This window comes from Muscardinus avellanarius (genome assembly GCF_963383645.1).
Source record: "Muscardinus avellanarius genome assembly, chromosome: 3".
Lineage (NCBI taxonomy): Eukaryota > Metazoa > Chordata > Mammalia > Rodentia > Gliridae > Muscardinus > Muscardinus avellanarius.
Genome location: NC_137788.1, coordinates 123,264,006 through 123,282,470, shown reverse-complemented (window position 1 = coordinate 123,282,470; position 18,465 = coordinate 123,264,006). Strand labels below are relative to the sequence as shown.

At 48.7% G+C, this 18,465-nt stretch overlaps 1 protein-coding gene across 2 annotated transcripts in view; it reads right to left on the bottom strand.

Annotated features, from left to right (window-relative positions):
* The window catches only part of MYZAP (myocardial zonula adherens protein), a gene marked incomplete at both ends in the record, with an annotated part of 100,230 nt that extends 84,386 nt beyond the window's left edge, over positions 1 to 15,844 (bottom strand). For both annotated transcript variants that reach the window (XM_080690949.1, XM_080690950.1), the window contains 2 exons: positions 1,820 to 1,906; positions 15,770 to 15,844. In XM_080690949.1, the coding sequence (XP_080547075.1) occupies positions 1,820 to 1,906; positions 15,770 to 15,844 (162 nt within the window). The remainder of the gene's footprint in view (positions 1 to 1,819; positions 1,907 to 15,769) is intronic.
* Positions 15,845 to 18,465: the final 2,621 nt, after the last annotated feature.

Below are 18,465 nucleotides of genomic sequence, written 5' to 3'. Positions count from 1 at the left end.
GACTCTGGGATGGTCTCAGTACCCAGGTCAGGCTCTTATTTATTTGTTTGTTTGTTTATGGTGATACTGGGGGGTGGAACTCAGAGGCTTCCTACCTCCGGGCTATACTCCCAGACCTGTTTTCTATTTTATTTAGAAACAGGGTCTCACTAAGTTGCTGAGAGCCTCACTAAGTAGCCGAGGCTGGCTTCGAACCTGCGCGATCCTCCTGTCTCAGCCTCCCAAGCGCGGGGATTACAAGCGTGCGCCACCACGCCCGGCTGAGCTCATGTTCTTTTTATGCACATCAGCAAGTGCACATTCTTTCACATTTCTCTAGCTGCAGCTTCCTTTTCTTTCTTTCCTATTTCCTTTCTCTGTCACTCACCATTTACATTAGCACTGCAGCACTCTGTCCTTAGTGGCAGTGGGGACAAGAAGGCGCCAGAGGAGGGAAGGAGAGACAGAGACCTACAGGAAACCAGGGATGTCATCCAGGAAAAACTCATCAGCCAATGAGAAGCTTCCCTTTTGCAGTTCACCTCACTGTTGGTTAACGCCACAACCAGGCTTGTATTTCAAGGAGTCACTATGTCATGGTTCCATTTATGAAATTTATTACACACCATCTTATTGTTTTATTTATATCCATATAAAATAGATGCACAGGAAAAAGTACTCCCTAATCCCTGGAACTGCTATCCCTTTCCCTTACTTTGTCTCCGTTAGCACTTATTACCTCCGAAACTCTAAAAACTTTTTTTGTTTTTTTGTTTTTTTTTTTTTGGGTCTGGGGATGGAACCCAGGGGCATTCGACCTCCGAGCTACACCCCCTGCCCTATTTTTTATTCTTTATTTTGAAACCGGGTCTCACTGAGTTGCAGAGGGCCTCACTAACTAGCTGAGGCTGTCCACAAACCGTGATCCTCCGGCCTCAGTCTCCCGAGTGCTGGGATTACAAGCATGCGCCACCACGCCCGGCTATTTTGTTTATTTTTATTCTCATCCCACTAGATCTACAGATGACAAGTATTCTGTTGGTCTGTTTACTGCTCTGCTCACTGCTGTATGCCCAGTGCCTAGAATGAACAGTGCCCTGGAATCAGTAGGCACCATGTAATAACTTGTGCATTGTATACAGTGGCTTGTCCAGGAGCACAACTAGAGGTAAACAGAGCCTCCCATTTTTCTTTAAGCCTGCGCTTCAGTCACCCGCCAAGAGGCCAGTTTATTCCCTTGTCTGTTCCCAGAGCCTGCCGTACAATGCTGAATCTGAACACTTGAAATGTCACATCATCCTTGCTTGTTTATACATCTGTGTCGCCTGAAAACTGTGAGTCCCTCTAAAGCAGGGACAAGGTCATATCTCCCTTATGGCCCAGCACTTAGCACCACAGCCGGCACACAAATGTCCAGCCAAGCGCCCTTCCCACTGCCAGAGCAGCCTGCGAGGCTGTCCCCGCGTGCCTGGGCCAGGCTTCCTGCCGCTGCTCCCAGCGGCTGGCAGGGGCTCTGTCCTGGACTCACAATGGAACCTTTGACTCAATCACATTGTCTGGCCCAGGAAAAACCACATTCTCTGCCACAGCACCTGTCCTGAGGGCCACAGCGTTAACACGGTGAACACAGAGCCACAGTGTTCACCTAGAAGCAAGGACAGGGGCCCTGGCCAAGCAAGCTGGACGAGCAGCCGGGCCTGCGGGAGCGGGAGGGAAGGGCAGGGCCTTCATCAGCAGAGTGGCCAACGTGCAGCTCTCGGGACAGACCGGTGAGGGACGGGACAGCTGGTTAGCGAGCGCAAGGCCACGCGGTGGGTGCTGGGCCTCAGAGGTGGCTCACCTCTTCTTTTCTCTCAATCTTCTTTCCAGTTCGCTCGGGGACTGGACTCTCTGGCGGCACGGTCAGCCGTAGTCTGCAGACATTTGCCTGGAAGAGGTGGAGAGGAAAGGCCAGTTAGGAACCAACATTTGGGGCAGAAAGAACCAGGTGAAATGGGGTGTGGTGGTGCACACCTGTATTCCCAGGGCTTGGGAGGCTGAGGTGGGAGGATTGCAGGTTTGAGGACAACATGGGATAGCTTAGTGAGCTCCTATTTCAAATTAAAAAGTCAAATAGGGCTGGGAGTGTAGCTCAGAAGTAGAATGCCAGCCGGGCGTGGTGGCGCACGCTTGTAATCCCCGCGCTTGGGAGGCGGAGACAGGAGGATCGTGCAGGTTTGAAGCCAGCCTCGTTGGCTTAAGAGACCCTGTTTCCAAATTTAAAAAATATAAAAATAAGTCTGGGAGTGTAGCCCAGAGGTAGAAGGGTTTCCAGGAACCCCAGTACCAACAAAAAGAAGAAGGAGGAGGAGGAGGAGCAAGAGGAGGAGGAGGAGGAGCAAGAGGAGGAGGAGGAGGAGGAGGAGGAGGAGGAGGAGGAGAATACCTGGGTTCAAATAGCTTAGAGGTAGAGCTCCCTGGGTCCATTCCCCAGTAGAGAGGGAGGGAGGAAGGAGGGGAGGGAGGGATAGGTGACCTGAAGCTTCTCAGCCTGTTTCTTTTGCTTGGCCACGAAGGTTACCATACAGAGCCAGAGGGCAGGACCAGCCTCTGCCCCGCCCGGCATAAGCACCCAGCAGCCTGCTGCTTGAAACAGAGAAGCGACCCAATAACTTCAGAGATTCTGAACATTTTTTAAATGGCTCAGTTTCCATAACATTATGTAGAGAATAATCTGGTTTCATAGGTATAGGCCAAAATGCAGATAGAGGAAGAGAAGCCAAGATATACAGTGGTTATTTCTAAATCATAAGATTTTAGATGACTCGGATAGGAAGGTGCTTCCTAATTAACCAGATATTTAATTGGTCTGCCATAGACATGTTCGTGTTTAATCACATTTTTTTCTAAGACTATTTACCTCCATTCATAGCAGCAGTATTATTTACAATCGCCAAAGATGGAAACAACTCAGAAGTCCATTGTCAGACAGATGGATAATCAAAATGTGCTACGTTCCTACAGTGGATTATCATGTCAGCCTCAGGAAGAAAGGAGGTTCTGATATACGATACACGGATGAGCCCTGAAGACCTCACGCTAATAAAATGTGCCAGTTGTAAAAGGGCAAACCCTGTATGACCCTACTTATATGCAATACCTACAGCCACCAAATCGCAGAGACAAAAGGGCTAAGGAGATGGGGAAATGCAGGGTTTGTGTTTACTGGGTGCAGAATTTCAGTCTGAGAAGATGGGAAGAATTTTGTGGATGGGTAGTGGCCACGCCTGTACAACACCACAACGCACTTAATGCCGCTGAACTGTACGCTTGATAATGGTTACGATGGATAATTTAAGGTTTTGAATATTTTAAAATAGAAAGAAAACCAAAACAAAGCTGCCCATGTTTGCTGAATTCAGACTCAAAGTAAGACAGTTATCTGAAAAGGTATCGGAGACTAAGAACATGATGATTGTAAGTTGATAAACTATCTGAGTCCTTACCTGGCTAGGCCACCGTGAATATTTGTTGCTAATTATGGAGGTTCATGTGTCAATTTATTAAAAGTTGCCAATGGAACTCACTGAAATATTTGTGGGTTTTTTTTTGTGTGTGTGGGGGGGGGGGGGCTGGGGATGGAACCCAGAGGCATCTGACCTCCGAGCTATACCCCCTGCCCAATTTTTTGTTCTTTATTTTGAAACCGGGTCTCACTGAGTTGCAGAGGGCCTCACTAAGTAGCTGAAGCTGTCCGCGAACCGCGATCCTCCGGTCTCAGCCTCCCGAATGCTGGGATTACAAGCGTGCGCCACCACGCCTGGCTAGAATGATGGCTTCGAAGTGATTTTTAACAGCTTAGGACAGAGTGTGTAGCTCAGTGGTGCTGAACTTATCAGGCATACACAAGGCCCTAAATTTGAATCCCAGCACTGAGAAGAAAGTAGAAATCGCACTATTTCTCTTAAAATAAAAAAAGCATTATACAATTCAGTGAGAGAAGCTACAACCTATGTGATTTTACCAATATTCTATTGACAAAGGAGGATTCTGAACAAAGCCATTTTCTTGTATTCCGCCCATAGTCCATGCCAGGCATCTTCTAAGTGTTGTACACCCATTTATTCGTTTACTCCTCACTGAGACCCTGTGGCATCTGCACTCCTACCTGTCCTACTTTGCAGATAAGGAAACTAAGCATCTGGGAGGTGGGGTCACATGGCTAAGAAAAGGAGGTACATTTCTCCATACAAATTGCCTCCATCCCATACACACATGTGAGTACACACATGGATGTATATTTGCACACACAGGTATATGCACACCCGTGTTAATGCGCACACACTCGGGCTCCAACATCTACTAGCTGTGCGCTATGGGCAAGTTATTTAATCTCTCTGAATCTGTATGTGGCATGTAGTAAGCCTCTATGAATACTAGATATTTTATTATTATCTACATATTATCATCATCTTATTATCCTACGTGTCCAAAACAAAACAGATAACTTGGTTTCCTGCTCTCCTTTCTATAAAATAGTTAATTTTTTTTTTTTTTTTTTTGGTGGTACTGGGGTTCCTGGAAGCCCTTCTACCTCTAGGATACACTCCCACGGGCTACACCCCCAGACCTACTTTTTAACTTTTTTATGTGGAAACAGAGTCACTTAAGCCAGCGAGGCTGGCTCAGAACCAGCGCGATCCTCCTGTCTCCGCCTCCCAAGCACGGGGATTACAAGCATGAGCGACCACGCCCAGCTATAAAATAGTAATTTAATGGATGGATTTGGGACATTGGCACTGTAAATGAGGACTGTGAATGTCTGATTACTCTAGAGAAATAATCCCTAATGGTCATAATTTTCACAAATCTTCGGAGTCCACTCACCCAAAAGTGAGACGGCCCCTGCCCCTGGTCGAGCCTACCTGTCATCCGCCCCTGCAAAACTGTGCTATTCTTTTTTTTTTTTTTTTTTTTTTTTTTTTGTGGTACTGTGGGTGGAACCCAGGGGCTTTTCTACCTCCGGGATATACCCCCAGACCTATTTTATATTTTATTTGGAAACAGGGTCTCACTAAGTTGCTGAGAGCCTCACTAAGTAGCTGAGGCTGGCTTCGAACCTGTGCGATCCTCCTGTCTCAGCCTCCCAAGCGCGGGGATTAGGGGATTACAAGCGTGCACCACCACGCCCGGCTAAAACTGTGCTATTCTTCAGCAACTTCCTACAGTGTGCAGGTGTGTCTTGGGCATCGAGCTCTCACACTGAGTCACAACTACCTGGGGTATACAAAGCCACAGAGAAAAAACAGTGCATAAACCAAAACAAGCTTGTTAAATAAAATAGTGGGCTTCAAAGAGATTCAGCACTGCAGGCTGCACCTGAGGGCCCGGTCATAAGTGGTTATTCTTATCAACAGAGGTGCTTTGATGGACATATTAGAGCACAGTTATTCTTTAATAATGATGGTCCACTGACAGGCAATTCAAACTCCAAGCATCACACACACACACACACAGCCCTAACACCATGGCCAAAGGTACTGTCATGGGAAAAGCAAGCCACAGAACAAACTGTTAAGAATAACTTTGTTCTTGTGTGTGTGTGTGTGTGTGTGTGTGTGTGTGTGTGTGTGTGTGTGTTGTTTGTTTTTGCAGTACTGGGGATGGAACCCAGGGGTATACTACCTCCAAGCTACACCCCCAGCCCTAGTTTTCATTATTTATTTTGAAACAGGGTTTCAGTGAGTTGCAAAGGGCCTCACTAAGTAGCTAAGACTGGCCTCGAACGGCGATCCTCCTATCTCAGCCTCCCAAATGCTGGAGTTACAAGCGTGCACCATCACGCCCGGCTGTTCTTGTTTTTAAAATATATGCCTATGATATTAAATTACACCCTGATGGTGATGTGTAGATTTAAAGAAAAAGAATATCCTTAAGAAGATATGACAAAGCTGTTTATCTCTGGGGGAAGAAATGGAGCCAGGTGTGGTGGTGCATTTGGGAGGCTTGTGATCCCAGCATTGGGGAGGCTGAGACTGGAGGATCACAGTTTGTCCACAGCCTCAGCTACTTAGCGAGGCCCTTTGCAACTCAGTGAGACCCTGTTTCAAAATAAAGAATAAACAAATAGGGCTGATAATGTAGCTCAGAGGTAAAATGCCCCTGGGCTCTATCCCCAGTACTGCAAAAAAAGAATTTCTCTGTTGTTTACAACTGTTTCAAGTATGCATAATTTTTAAAAATAGTACTAACAGCAATAATAAAAGATTGAAAGAGAGTGTGTCAGAGAGACAGAGAGGGAGACTGATTCCTTCCTAAATCCACAAAAGAGTTTTAGAAGCAGCAAAGAGAACATTCTAGAGGTCTAGAAGGTTCTCTGAATTCTTAACAGAAGCTTAAGGAAAGTAACCCCTGAAACAATCTTCCCTACTAGGCTGGCTGGGCAAGGTCCACCTCCTATTCATTCACCTCAGCAACCTCCCCATGGGAAAATTCCCTGAGGAAGATCATGGCTGTGTTCCTTATCTCTGAGGATTTTATGACGCTGATCACCATGGTTTCCTGAAACTCAGATACACAGTTCCCAGGACTGGCCCAGGCTGAGCAGTACCGGAGAGGCAGGTAGGGTACTTTATTCCCAGGATTTTCTGCAGCAACTAGCTCAGCCCTCGAATTCTGAACAATGTGTAGAATTGCATCTTACTTTCCCTGGAACTGGACCAGCCACCCCTGAAAACTAAAGTCCATTCTAATGGGCAAAACAGGAAGCTGGACACAATGCGTTTCATTACTTAGTCACTGAGCACGCACTACTTGTTAAATACTTTTTAAAGGCTATAAGGGTACCATGATGACAAAGAAATTGCTGTGCTCCCAGGAGCTCATAATCTGGAAGCACCCTCAAACAGGCATTTAAGAACACCTGTCAAGTTGGGTGTGGTGGCCCACTCTTGTAATCCCAGCACTTGGGAAGCTGAGACAGGAGGATCACACAGGTTCAAAGCCAGCCTCAGCTACTTAGTGAGACTCTCAGCAACTCAGAGAGACCCTGTTTCCAAATAGGTCTGGGAGTGTAGCCCAGAGGTAGAATGCCTCTGGGTTCCACCCCAAGTACCACCAAAAAAAAAAAAAGAACACCTGTCATATCCAACACTGAAAGACAGGGTGGCTTGGTGGTTACAGCATGGTGGAATCACACTGCCTGAGTTTCAATATTAGTTCTGAAACTTCCTAGCTATGAAACCTTTGGAAAGCGATTTAATCTTCAGTGCTTTGGTTACCTCGGTTGTAAACAGAGCCAAAACTAGTATACCTTCTTAGGATTATTATGAAGATAAAATTAGCTAATACATGTAAAGAGTATAAAGAAACTTAGAACAGTTTCTGGCACATATTAAGGACTCTGTAAGTGTTCTTTATTATCATGAGAATATAAGAATAAAAACTTTAATCTTAACTGGAGGTGGAAGTATATGGGAAGTAAGGATCCTAGAAATGATATTTGAGCTGGGTATAGAAGGAGAGGAAGGACTTTCTGGATCAGTGAGGTTTACAGACTCCATCATCATCACCATTACCATCATCATCATCAACATCATCACAGGTAACTATCAGGCAGGTGTCCCCAGCTGGCCAAAGGAACCAGTACAGGCATGTTCAGAGGATGATGTGGGATTGCAACTAGAACTAGAGTAGTTAAGGAAAATGAACATTCAAATAGAAGCCAAAATAAGAATCCAAATATGCCTAATAGAGAAACAGAGTGCTAGTCAGAGAGGAGCCATTCATCCAGTTCTTTGGAGGGAAAGATTAACATCCTAATATTAAATATATTGTTGAAGTTATGTGGCTCTGTGGTAGAGATCGCTTGACTAGCAAACACAAGGCCCCGGGTTTGACTCCCAGCACCACAGAAATGAAACAAATCTGAGTCCATTTCAAAAATGCAAGTGGTAGTCACTGAGTACCCCCACATCCCCTGCACAACACTGTGGAAGAGAAAGTGCAGGGGCAAAGCGAGTGAGTCTTCAACACAATGGCTCACACAGGCCTAGCACTGGGTTCTTGAACAGTGAATAGCAATAGGTGTTTTGTTTGCAGTTGTTGTTTTGGGTTGGGTTGGGTTGAAATAAAACAAGACAAAACTAAAACTATACCTGAAACTCCCTGGGGATTCTTCCACTTTCTTCAAACCAACTCTCTGGAGAAGAAGGCAAGGGAGAGCACCAAGCATTACGGCTTCCTCCTCAAGCGAAGGCACAACCGGGCCCTTGTCTGCAACTCCAGGCACCGAGGGGCCTCTGGGGCCTTGTTTTTGACCCCTTTGTGGAGGCAGAGATCGCTCACCTAGGGGCACTCTGGGGATCCCCATACCATTATGCTCTCAGCTGCTAGGACCCTGGCTCGTCCAAGAGGGGAAAAAAACTCCATCTTAAATAAGAAGGCCTGGAAAATGTGACTCAGGGAGGTGACAGGCTTGCTAGCCAGTTTACATAGACAGCTTTCCCAAGGAAATTAGCCAAATACATTTACATCTGTCTTGGGCTGGGTCTGCTCTGACCACAGGTCCCGCCTAGTTTCCCCTAACAACACAAGGCGTAGCCTCTGCGTGTGGCTGGGGGGGCCTCCCCACTCCCTCAGCTCAGCACAAGTTTCCAACGTCCAACTTCTGCCGGTCAGGCTGTGTGCCCTATCTATACGAGACCTCTCAGATCTGATTAACTCCATCAGGGTGAGGCTCACTTTCTGTAAAGAGCCAGATAGGAAATATTCCGGCTCTGAAGGCTACTGCAGAAACCATTCGTAGCTCAGAGGCATACATAGCAGGCCAGCAGCTGGTGGCCTCCTCAGCTACCCACTAGGACACTTTCCCCAGGACATACAGTGTTTAGAGCTCCTCAGTGCCATGTCAGGGCCGCCTCCAGGCAAGATTCACCTGTAAGTCAGCGATCGCCCTTCTCGCTGTCTCTGGCTCACTTCTCTACCAGGCACAGAGACGTGTCCATACTGCCAACTTCCAGACAGAAAGCACAGATCGCTGAAAGCACACAAAGGTGCCAGTGTGTCTTGGTGTGGGCTTGCTCTCCGACCCTTCCCCTCCCAACTTTGGCCTCCATCCTACAAGGCCCAAAGGACCTTTCTGGAACAGGGCCCCAGAACTGTCTGCGCTCCCAGGAAGCAGTAAGGGGAGGCAATGCTTTGAAGAACTATTCTCATCCTTGGCCTTGCTCAGCAAGCTTCCTAAAGACACAGGGGTTCCTCCCCACTTGAGCAGGAAGTCCCCCTCAAATTGGTTTGGGGTAGGGTTGGGCATAGATCTTTTCAGTTTCCTGGCGATTCCATGTGGAACCAGGGTTGAGAACCACTGACTTAACCAAAGAAGGAAACTCCAACTTGTTCCACAGGATGAGGCAACCAGAGCATTTGGAAGCCTTCCCAGAGCTGCCAAACTCCTCCCGAGCACTCCCAGCCACCTGTCACCTGCTTCCTGCCCAGGGGGGGTCAGGGTCATCGGGCTGGCTCTGTCCCAAGGGTTCGCTTCCCATGATCCCACTTGCCTGTTGAACATTAGTGTGGCTTCTTTAGGGTCCTGATGAGACTCCTCTATGTGAGCACCTCTTCCAAGAGACCTGGGGAGAGAGGGTCCCTAACCCTTATCCTCCAGTAATTAGGCAGAGGTAATGCAGGCAATGGTGGAGTATGTAAGCCACAGGAAACGGGACTAAGGGAAGACTTCCTGGAGGTGGTGACCTCATCAGAGGAGAGAGATGAAGAACCACACTGGTGGCTTAGAGAAGGGGAGTAATCCTGAATCTTTGGAAGGGGGAGCGGGGATAGAGAGAGAGGGCCAGGGTGCTACACTATGGAGTTTGAACTTTTTCCTGGTAGTATCAAGGAGGCTCCTGAAGCAGGAGTGACTGGATTTTACATTTTAGAAAGTTCATTTTAAAAAATAAAAAATGGGCCGGGGTTGGTGGCACACGCTTGTAATCCCCGCGCTTGGGAGGTGAAGACAGTAGGATCGCGCTGGTTCAGAGCCAGACTCGCTGGCTTAAGACACCCTGTTTCCAAATTATAAAAAAAAAAAATAGGTCTGGGAGTGTAGCCCGGAGGTAGAAGGGCTTCCAGGAACCCCAGTACCACCAAATAAATAAATAAATAAATAAATAAATAAATAAATAAATAATAAAAAATGAGTGAAAGTCAGCAGTATGACTAACACCTAGAAAATATCACTGGCCTGAAGTGGGAAAGAGGCGAGCACTCTCTTCTGTTAGTCTTCTGTGTGCTGGGAAAGTATTGAGACTATTTTAAGACCATAATCAGAGGAGAGCTAGAAGTATCTTTGGTAGAAGGCTTTTAGCCCTAGTTAATCAGCCCTAGATCCACAGCTCCTTGGACTTTTTTTTTTTTTTTTTTTTTTTTGGACTGAGGATAGAACCCAGGGGGCATTTCCAGGCTACCCCCAGCCGTTGTTGTTGTTGTTGTTGTTGTTGTTGTTGTTGTTGAACTGGAGTTGGAACTCAGGGCCTTCTACCTCTGAGCTACACCCCCAGCGCTACTTTTATTTTGAAATAGAATCTCCCTAAGTTGCTGAGAGCTTCACACATAGCTGAGGCTGGCCACAAACCTGTGATCCTCTTGCCCAGCCTTCCGAGTACTAGAAATGCATGCCTGCGCCACCAGGCCCAGCTCCCAAGCCTTCTTATTTATGTTGAAACAGGGTCTCACTGAGTTGCTGAGCCTGGTCTTGAACCTGTGATCCTCCTGTCTCAGCCTCCCAAGTGTTGTTGGTGAACACCGCCATGCCCAGGGGGACAATCATTCCTGAGGCGTACTGCCTGGAAAGGGTCTCCCAGGCGACCAGAAGCACAGCGGCGACACCAGCCTCCAGTCCCTTGCTCAGAGGCAGACGTGCAGTATAGATCCTACTGGGACCTCAGATGCAGCCCTTCTCTAGCGCCCTGGGAAAGAAGCAGGGGCCAGGGTCCTGCGCTGTACCCTTCACAGAATAGCCATGGGATCTCCATAAACCACGCTTCCTTCAGAATCCCAAGTCTGTCCGTCTTACATTGACTGCAGCACAAAGGAACAACAAAAGCACAAAAGCTGGGACTTTTTCTCTGAACTAACAGTTGTCATTCTTTAGTGACAAAGGCTTTTTTGGGTAAACCCTGAAAAGATACCAGGATTCCAAAACCACACAGCTTGGCTCATCAGGGGCTGGCTCAGGAGGCCCCAGAAAGGAGCCAGCCATTGCTTAGGTCCAACAGAGCCCTTCCTCCGTACATGCTGCAGTCAGCTTCCTTCCACCAGACTCTGAGGTCCCACAACATCCTGCGTCCCTTCCTCAGAACCAGGGGGTGAAACAAGGCACAAGACACACAGGTGCAGCTGCTCTGTCTGCTGGGAAGAGGAAGCAAGGTCAGCACCTGACTGGCCCACTCACAAGCCAGCTTAGGGGGATGCTTTATTTTGAGCCAATCAAACAGAAATGCCACATCAGAGAGAGTAGAGCCTTAGCCAGGGAGTGATGACTAGCTGGCCATTCTGGTTTTTGTTTGTTTGGTTTTTGTTTTGTTTTGTTTTGTTTTACGGGTCTGGGGATGGAACCCAGGGATATTCTACCTCCGAGATACACCCTCGGCCCTATTTTTTATTCTTTATTTTGAAACAGGGTCTCACTGAGTTGCAGAGGGCCTCACTAAGTAGCTGAGGCTGTCCGCGAACCACAATCCTCCAGTCTCAGCCTCCCGAATGCTGGGATTACAAATGTGCACCACCACGCCCGGCTTAGCCATTCTAAACTGAACACAGGCAGCTTTGGCCACCGCAAGGCCAGGCTGGCCTTGATGGGTTTGCTCGGCTTTGGTCTGTGTGTGCCACTGAGGGGTCATGATATCAACACAAGCCAACAGCCTCTTGTTATCAACAGGGCACGGTGCTGCGAAGCCTTGACAGGCCCAGCATCACACCACTAGCTGAACATTAGCCACAAGTACCTGGCTGCACAAAGTGACACATGCGTTCTGTCCCAGCCACAGCTTGGCTACAGAATGACCTTTCACGTCAAAGGCTCGTCAACGAGATTAACTTTCATTTGCAAAACTTTCAAAATCACGAAGTAAGGCCAATATTTTGAAAAACGCCCCCCTTCGCTCCCCAAGGTCATCATCATCCTGGCTGTAGTTATTTTCCAAACAATTTATCTCCCTGCTGTTGCCATAGATAAAACTATTTATAGCGCACAACTGAGTTGAAAGCATTTTTTTTATTTTATAACTCTTGCTGGGTGGCATCCATAAATGTCTCTCAGGTGTTTTTTTTTTTAAATCAGCTAACACAGATTACTCTTCCCACCTATTTCCCCCCTTGAGAGATGATTTCAGATAAAAAGGAAGTACAATTGCAGGTGCATCCACGGAACAGAGGCTAGATAGCTGGTGACAGTCTGGCCAGCCACCCGCCCTGGCAGCTGACCAGAGAGCCCCGCTCCGTGGCAGCTGTCACCCTCCCGGTGTCTGAGAGGCCTGGGCCAAGGCAGCCTGGATTCCCCATAGCTATTCACTTGATGAGCTCCATGGTGAGAAAGCAGATTTATTTTCACAGCTAATGTGTTCCCGTGCAAGACCATCACTTGTCCACCATTGGGGGAAAAGGAGAAAATGATACAGGCTGTCTGGGAAATGTTGCAACTACACAAACCCATTTCCTGATTATTTGTTGAGTTTGCAATTTTGCTTTCAAGACATTCTGTTCTTGGTTTTCAAAACCATTAAAAAATAAGTGTTCTTCCCCAAAGCAGATTCAAGCAGATTCAAAATGCCACTGACATACACTCTTAGGTATTCTACAAAGATAAATGAGAGTTCTCCTTTCAGAATCCCACTGATGTCAGTTGCCCTACAAATGCCCACTCAGGCTGCCAGGCTGAAACCAAACAGCACCTGCAACGAGGCCGCCCTCGGAGGCCTGGGAGGCACCTTGCCTTTAGCTTGTAACCCCAGTACTTGGGAGGCTGAGACGGGAGGACCGTGGTTCACAGCCAGCCTCAGCTACTTGGTGAGGCCCTCCACAACTTAGTGGGACCCTGTTTCAAAATAAAGAATTTAAAGATCGGGCTGGGGGTGTAACGCAGAGGTAGAATACCCCTGGCCTCACTCCTCAGCACCATACACACACACAGAGAACCTTGCCTTTAGCATCACAGAACTCTGGAACCCTCCAGCACACTGATCTGATCACTTTTTTTTATGATCCCAGTTTGTGACTGTGTCTACTCCACTAGTAAAGTGGGCCCAAATCCAAGCCCTGCACCACACAGAAGGTCTATAAAAGGTCTATAAATGTTCAGTAAGTCAGCTAATCAACTGATCATGCTTCCTATCGCAACACCCCAACACACACACACACACACACACACACACACACACACACACACACAGCACCTGCAACATTTACAAATCACGAGCAAAGCTGGAGACCATAAAGAGAGGGGTAACCCTAGAACCTTTAGAGAGCTTCTTCTAGACAAGTATCAGTGGACCCAGGACAGCCCTGCACAGTCTGATTCAGAGCCTTGAGTTCTCCAGTCCACAGTACCCATGCAGTCACCTTCAAAAGGCAAAAACAGCCGGGCGTGGTGGCGCACGCTCGTAATCCCAGCATTCAGGAGGCTGAGACTGAAGGAGCTCAGTTCGTGGACAGCCTCACCTACTTAGGCCCTCTGCAACTCAGTGAGACCCTGTTTCAAAATAAAGAATAAAAAATAGGGCAGGGGTGTAGCTCAGAGGTAGAATGCCCCTGGGTTCCATCCCCAGTACCAAAAAAAAATAAAAGAAGAAAGAAAGAAAGAAAGAAAGAAAGAAAGAAAGAAAGAAAGAAAGAAAGGAAGGAAGGAAGGAAGGAAGAAAGGAAGGAAGGAAGGAAGGCAGAAGGAAGGCAGAAACATTAGAAACATTCTCAGTAGTGTGTCACAAGGGTGCTGAAACCAAAGATTTTTTTTTTTTTTTTTTGGTGCTGGGAATGAAACCCAGGGGCCTTCTACCTCCGGGCTACACTCCCAGACCTATTTTATATTTTATTTGGAAACAGGGTCTCACTAAGTAGCTGAGGCTGGCTTTGAAACCCTGCGATCCTCCTGTCTCAGCCTCCCAAGTACTAGGATTACAAGCGTGCGCCGCCACGCCTGGCTCCAAAGCACTCTTAACTAAAGAAACATTCAAAACCAAACACTTGAGGGAAAATGTTCAGAACGTTATTGGGCGTACTAATCAAATTTGTACCCACCCACAATATCACACTAGCCACCCAACTAGTCCCACCTCAGGAGGGGAGCTGGACCGCTCAGAGGTATCTTTTCACTGAATTAATTTTTTTCTCAATCAAAATTTTGTTCTAATTGACAAAGATTTCCATAACAAAAAGGCAAATATCCATCTTGGCACAGGGCCAAGACATGTGCTTGGAAACCCCGAAGTAGAATCCCCCTGGATTTCCCCCTGGAAACCCACTTGGACCTAATCCTAATGTGGATAGTGCTCTATGAAGTCAGTGACTGACAACCTGCACGCATGCACACACACACACACACACACACACACACACACACACACACACTTATACACACCCACTTGGCCCGCACCCAGAGTAACTTGGGCCTTTCTTCTACAGCTAAAGACAGTTTATAAGGTGCCCACGGTCCCTTGGCTGAGGTATATAAAAGCAATAAGCATGTTTACAAGACCAGCCAACAGTTACCAAAGGGGCTTTTTTTTTTTTTATGGTACTGGGGATGGAACCTAGGGGCCTTCTACCTCCGGGCTACACTCCCAGACCTATTTTATATTTTATTTGGAAACAGGGTCTCTTAAACCAATGAGGCTGGCTTCGAAACTGCGCAATCCTCCTGTCTCAGCCTCCCAAGCGTGGGGATTACAAGCGTGCACCACCACACCTGGCTCCAAAGGGGCTTTTGAACTTACCCACCTTCTCAGCTAAACTTTGGGGAAACATGATTAGGGAAGTCACATAAAGATGGGCCAAATTCTTAAGTACTGAGTTTCATCAGAGAAGAACTAAAAAGCCACATGCCAAGCCCTACCAGTGTGCTCTGAGGTCCTGATCTTGGAAGCAACATGAAACATCAAGGATGCAACCTGTGTGCTCCTAGCAGTTCTTTCACAGAGCATCTGAAGAGGTGGGAAAAGATGCCACGGAGCCTACAGAGCAAACAGGCTCCCACCAGAAACCCTGCCCGGAGAGGATGTCCAGGCCTTCAGGACCGCCTCTGCTGCTGGTGGTCAAATCATAAGGGAACGGGCGGCTTGCATAAACTGTCCCACAGCTGGGATCCTGGGTGGCCAGCTGCTGACCTCTGCTTGGCAAAGAGGCCCCACGTTAGCTAACCCACTCCAGACTCTGTACTACGCTGCTGCAGTGTGCAGCAGCACCTCCTTCTAATTAATGGGAAGAGTCAAGTTTGGGTTGAAATGCCATCACTTGTGGATCTCTGAGTAGTGTCACTGCACAAATGTCTCCCCTGCTTTTTAAACTGGTGCCACCAATAAGCTTGCTTCAGAGGAGGCAGAAAGGGAAGCCCGAAAGTCCCCTGCTGGGGGAGGGGGGGGGCGGTGGTCTTGGGCGTTGAGAGGGAGGGTCACGGACCTAGCAGGGCCAAGTCCGGGAAAGCTGAGCCCAGGGTGGGCTGTCGGGGCCGGGGGCTGGCCCCCTGCCACCTCATGCTCAGATCCTGACGGAGGGGCGGCCAGGACAGGCGAGCCAGAGAGTGGCTCCCGCTCCAACTACTCACCCTCCGGCTGGGCGCCCCGGGTGTCCTGGAGCCGCCGCCCGAAAGCAGGGTGACCGTGGACGTGGAACGCAGCATCCCGCGGCGGCGGTCGGCGGTGTGTGGGCACCCGCGCTCCCCGGGCAGAAGAAGGTGCGGGGCGCGCCCGGCGCGGGGGCGGCTCGGGCCACTGAGCTCCAGCTTCTGCTCCGCGGGAGCCCTAGGGGGTGGCCCGGGGGCGGGGCCTGGCTTGGGGCGGGGCCTGTCTTGGGGCGGGGCCTGGCTGGGAGGGCGGGGCGGGGCCTGAGCGCACTCGCCTGTCTAGTCTTGCTGCATTTTCTCCCCAGGGCAGAGACCCAGCCAAAGTTAAGTGCCATCTCTTCCCTTGGCGCTGCGCCCTCCCAGGGTCAGTCCCGGGGGGAAGAATTCCTGGACACCCTGGAGGCCCAGGCTCCTGTGGCCTGCACGGTCAGCCTCGCCACGCTTTGCCACCTGTCCTCCCAGCTGGGGCAGGCCTGGTGGTCTCTGCCACACCCCGGGGACCACTGGGCCCCCCCCACCGCGTGCCCCTTATTCAGGTACATTGAGTCCCTATCCTGTGTGCCTCCCAGCAGCCAATACAGTCGACTGACCCTGTCCTCGTGGATTTTGCAGTGTGGGAGCAGCCTGGAAAGAGGAGTGGGTGCTCCGAGGGTGCACAACCCGCCTTAGGAGCCAGAAAAGGCCTTCGAGGGGAAGTGACTGAGCTAAGTAAGACCAGAAATGCAAGCAGGAGTAACCAAGTCCAGAGCGCCCACCGCAGCTGCTCATATTTATTCAGCGACTACTGTGCAACCAGCCCAACAGTACTTGGCATGCGTGACGTCAGTTAATCCTCGCAACCCTGCTTTGAGGCAGGCACCATTATTGACCTAAGTGCCCATTTTACAGATGAGGGCATTGACTCACTGGCAGATTGGGTAACATAGCAGGGGCCCCACTGGCTGCTGCCTGGAAAAGGTAGATTCTTAAACCCCTCAGTCTGCCCCTGGAATCTTACTTTGCACTCTGCTGTCCCCTAACATGAAAAGAGGCAATTCCAGACCCAAAGGAGTCTGTGCAGAGACAGGAGGGAGGCGGGCGTGGTGGCGCACATTTGTAATCCCAGCATTTGAGAGGCTGAGGCAGAAGGATCCGGGCCAGCCTCAGGTACTGCTTAGCCAGGCCCTTTACAACTCAGTGAGACCCTGTTTCAAAATAAAGAAAAAAAAATAGGGTGGGGGATGTAGCTTGGAGATAGAATGCCCTGGGTTCCATCCCCAGTACCGCAAAAAAAAAAAAAAAAAAAAAAGGCAGGAGGAAGATTAGGAAAGGTATTTTGTTGTTGTTGTTGTTGTTGTTGTTATGTGTGTGTGTGTGTGTGTGTGTGTGTGTGTGTGTGTGTGTGTTAGGAGCTGTAATTATCACAGTGTAAAGGATAGATAATAGAGAAGCAGCTAAAGGCAGCCAGGCGTGGTGGCGCAAGCTTGTGATTCCAGCATTAGGGAGGCTGAGACCTGAGGATCACAGTTCACAGACAGCCTCAGCTACTTAGTGAGGCCCTTTGCAACTCAGTGAGACCCTGTTTCAAAATAAATGATAAAAAATAGGGCAGAGGGTGTAGCTCAGAGGTCAAATGCCCCTGGGTTCCATCCCCAAACCTGCAAAAATAAATAAATAAATAAATAAATAAATAAATAAATTGATCAAAAGCCAGGTGTGAAGAACCAGATGTGCTTAGTTTGGCCTTTATTTCTGGACAAGGTGTCCAGCAAAGGGAGATACAATGTCTCAACCTATCCTTCAAAGCTCAGACCAAACCCTCCACCACCACCAAGCTCTCCAGCACCTCCCTACCCTGAGCGCTCCTGTTTTGAGCGCAGCGGCCCTTTGGAACCGTGTCTTCTGCTAGAGCCATCTGTGTGTGGACCTGTCCCTTCCCCTCTGGGGTGACTGTCCCTTCCCCTCTGGGGTGGGGCAGGCTTGACCCTCTCTGAAGCTCAGTATGACGCCAGCGTGGAAGATGCTCTAGGAGAGTTGCTGAACTGAATTTCAAAGGGCCCTGCAGAGCCTGCTCTTCTCACAGAGGAGGAAGCCAGGTCCTAGGTGTCTGTCGGTGGCTTTCCCGAGGCCACAGCCAGTTCTTTGCCGCGGTCACCCAATGTTCTCCGACCCTCGTCACAGCCGTGGCTGTGCTCTAAGTGCCATGCTCACTTTCTCACCCATCCTTACCATCCTCTCGCCAGGTAGACACAGCTATCACTCCTGTTTTTCAGACAAGAAAACTAATGCCAGACACATGAGGTCAAATGTTGAATAGCTTGGACGAGACACCTAGTCTTTTAACTCCAGACCCATTGTGGGTTTTTGTTTTTCTGCCCCCCCCCACTCCTTCACTCTTCCTCCTACCCACTTACCTCTTCCAAAAAGAGATTCATGAGAAGTTACACTCCATCTCCTTCAACAGGGCCTTCTAGTCTTAGCAGAGTCTTGTAAGACCGGGTCTGCCTTTCAATAAATAGTGCTCAAAATGTGGCAATTAGAGACATCGCATAGTCATCTCAGTAGAAAGAAGCTAATGTTTAGTGCTTTGCTCTTTTGACCCAGCAATGTTTTTCACATCATAGTGACCACTCAGGATGGAATCAACAGCTGAGAGAAAGAGTCCTTCATGGATCCATCTTTTCTATCCGTTGTCTTTT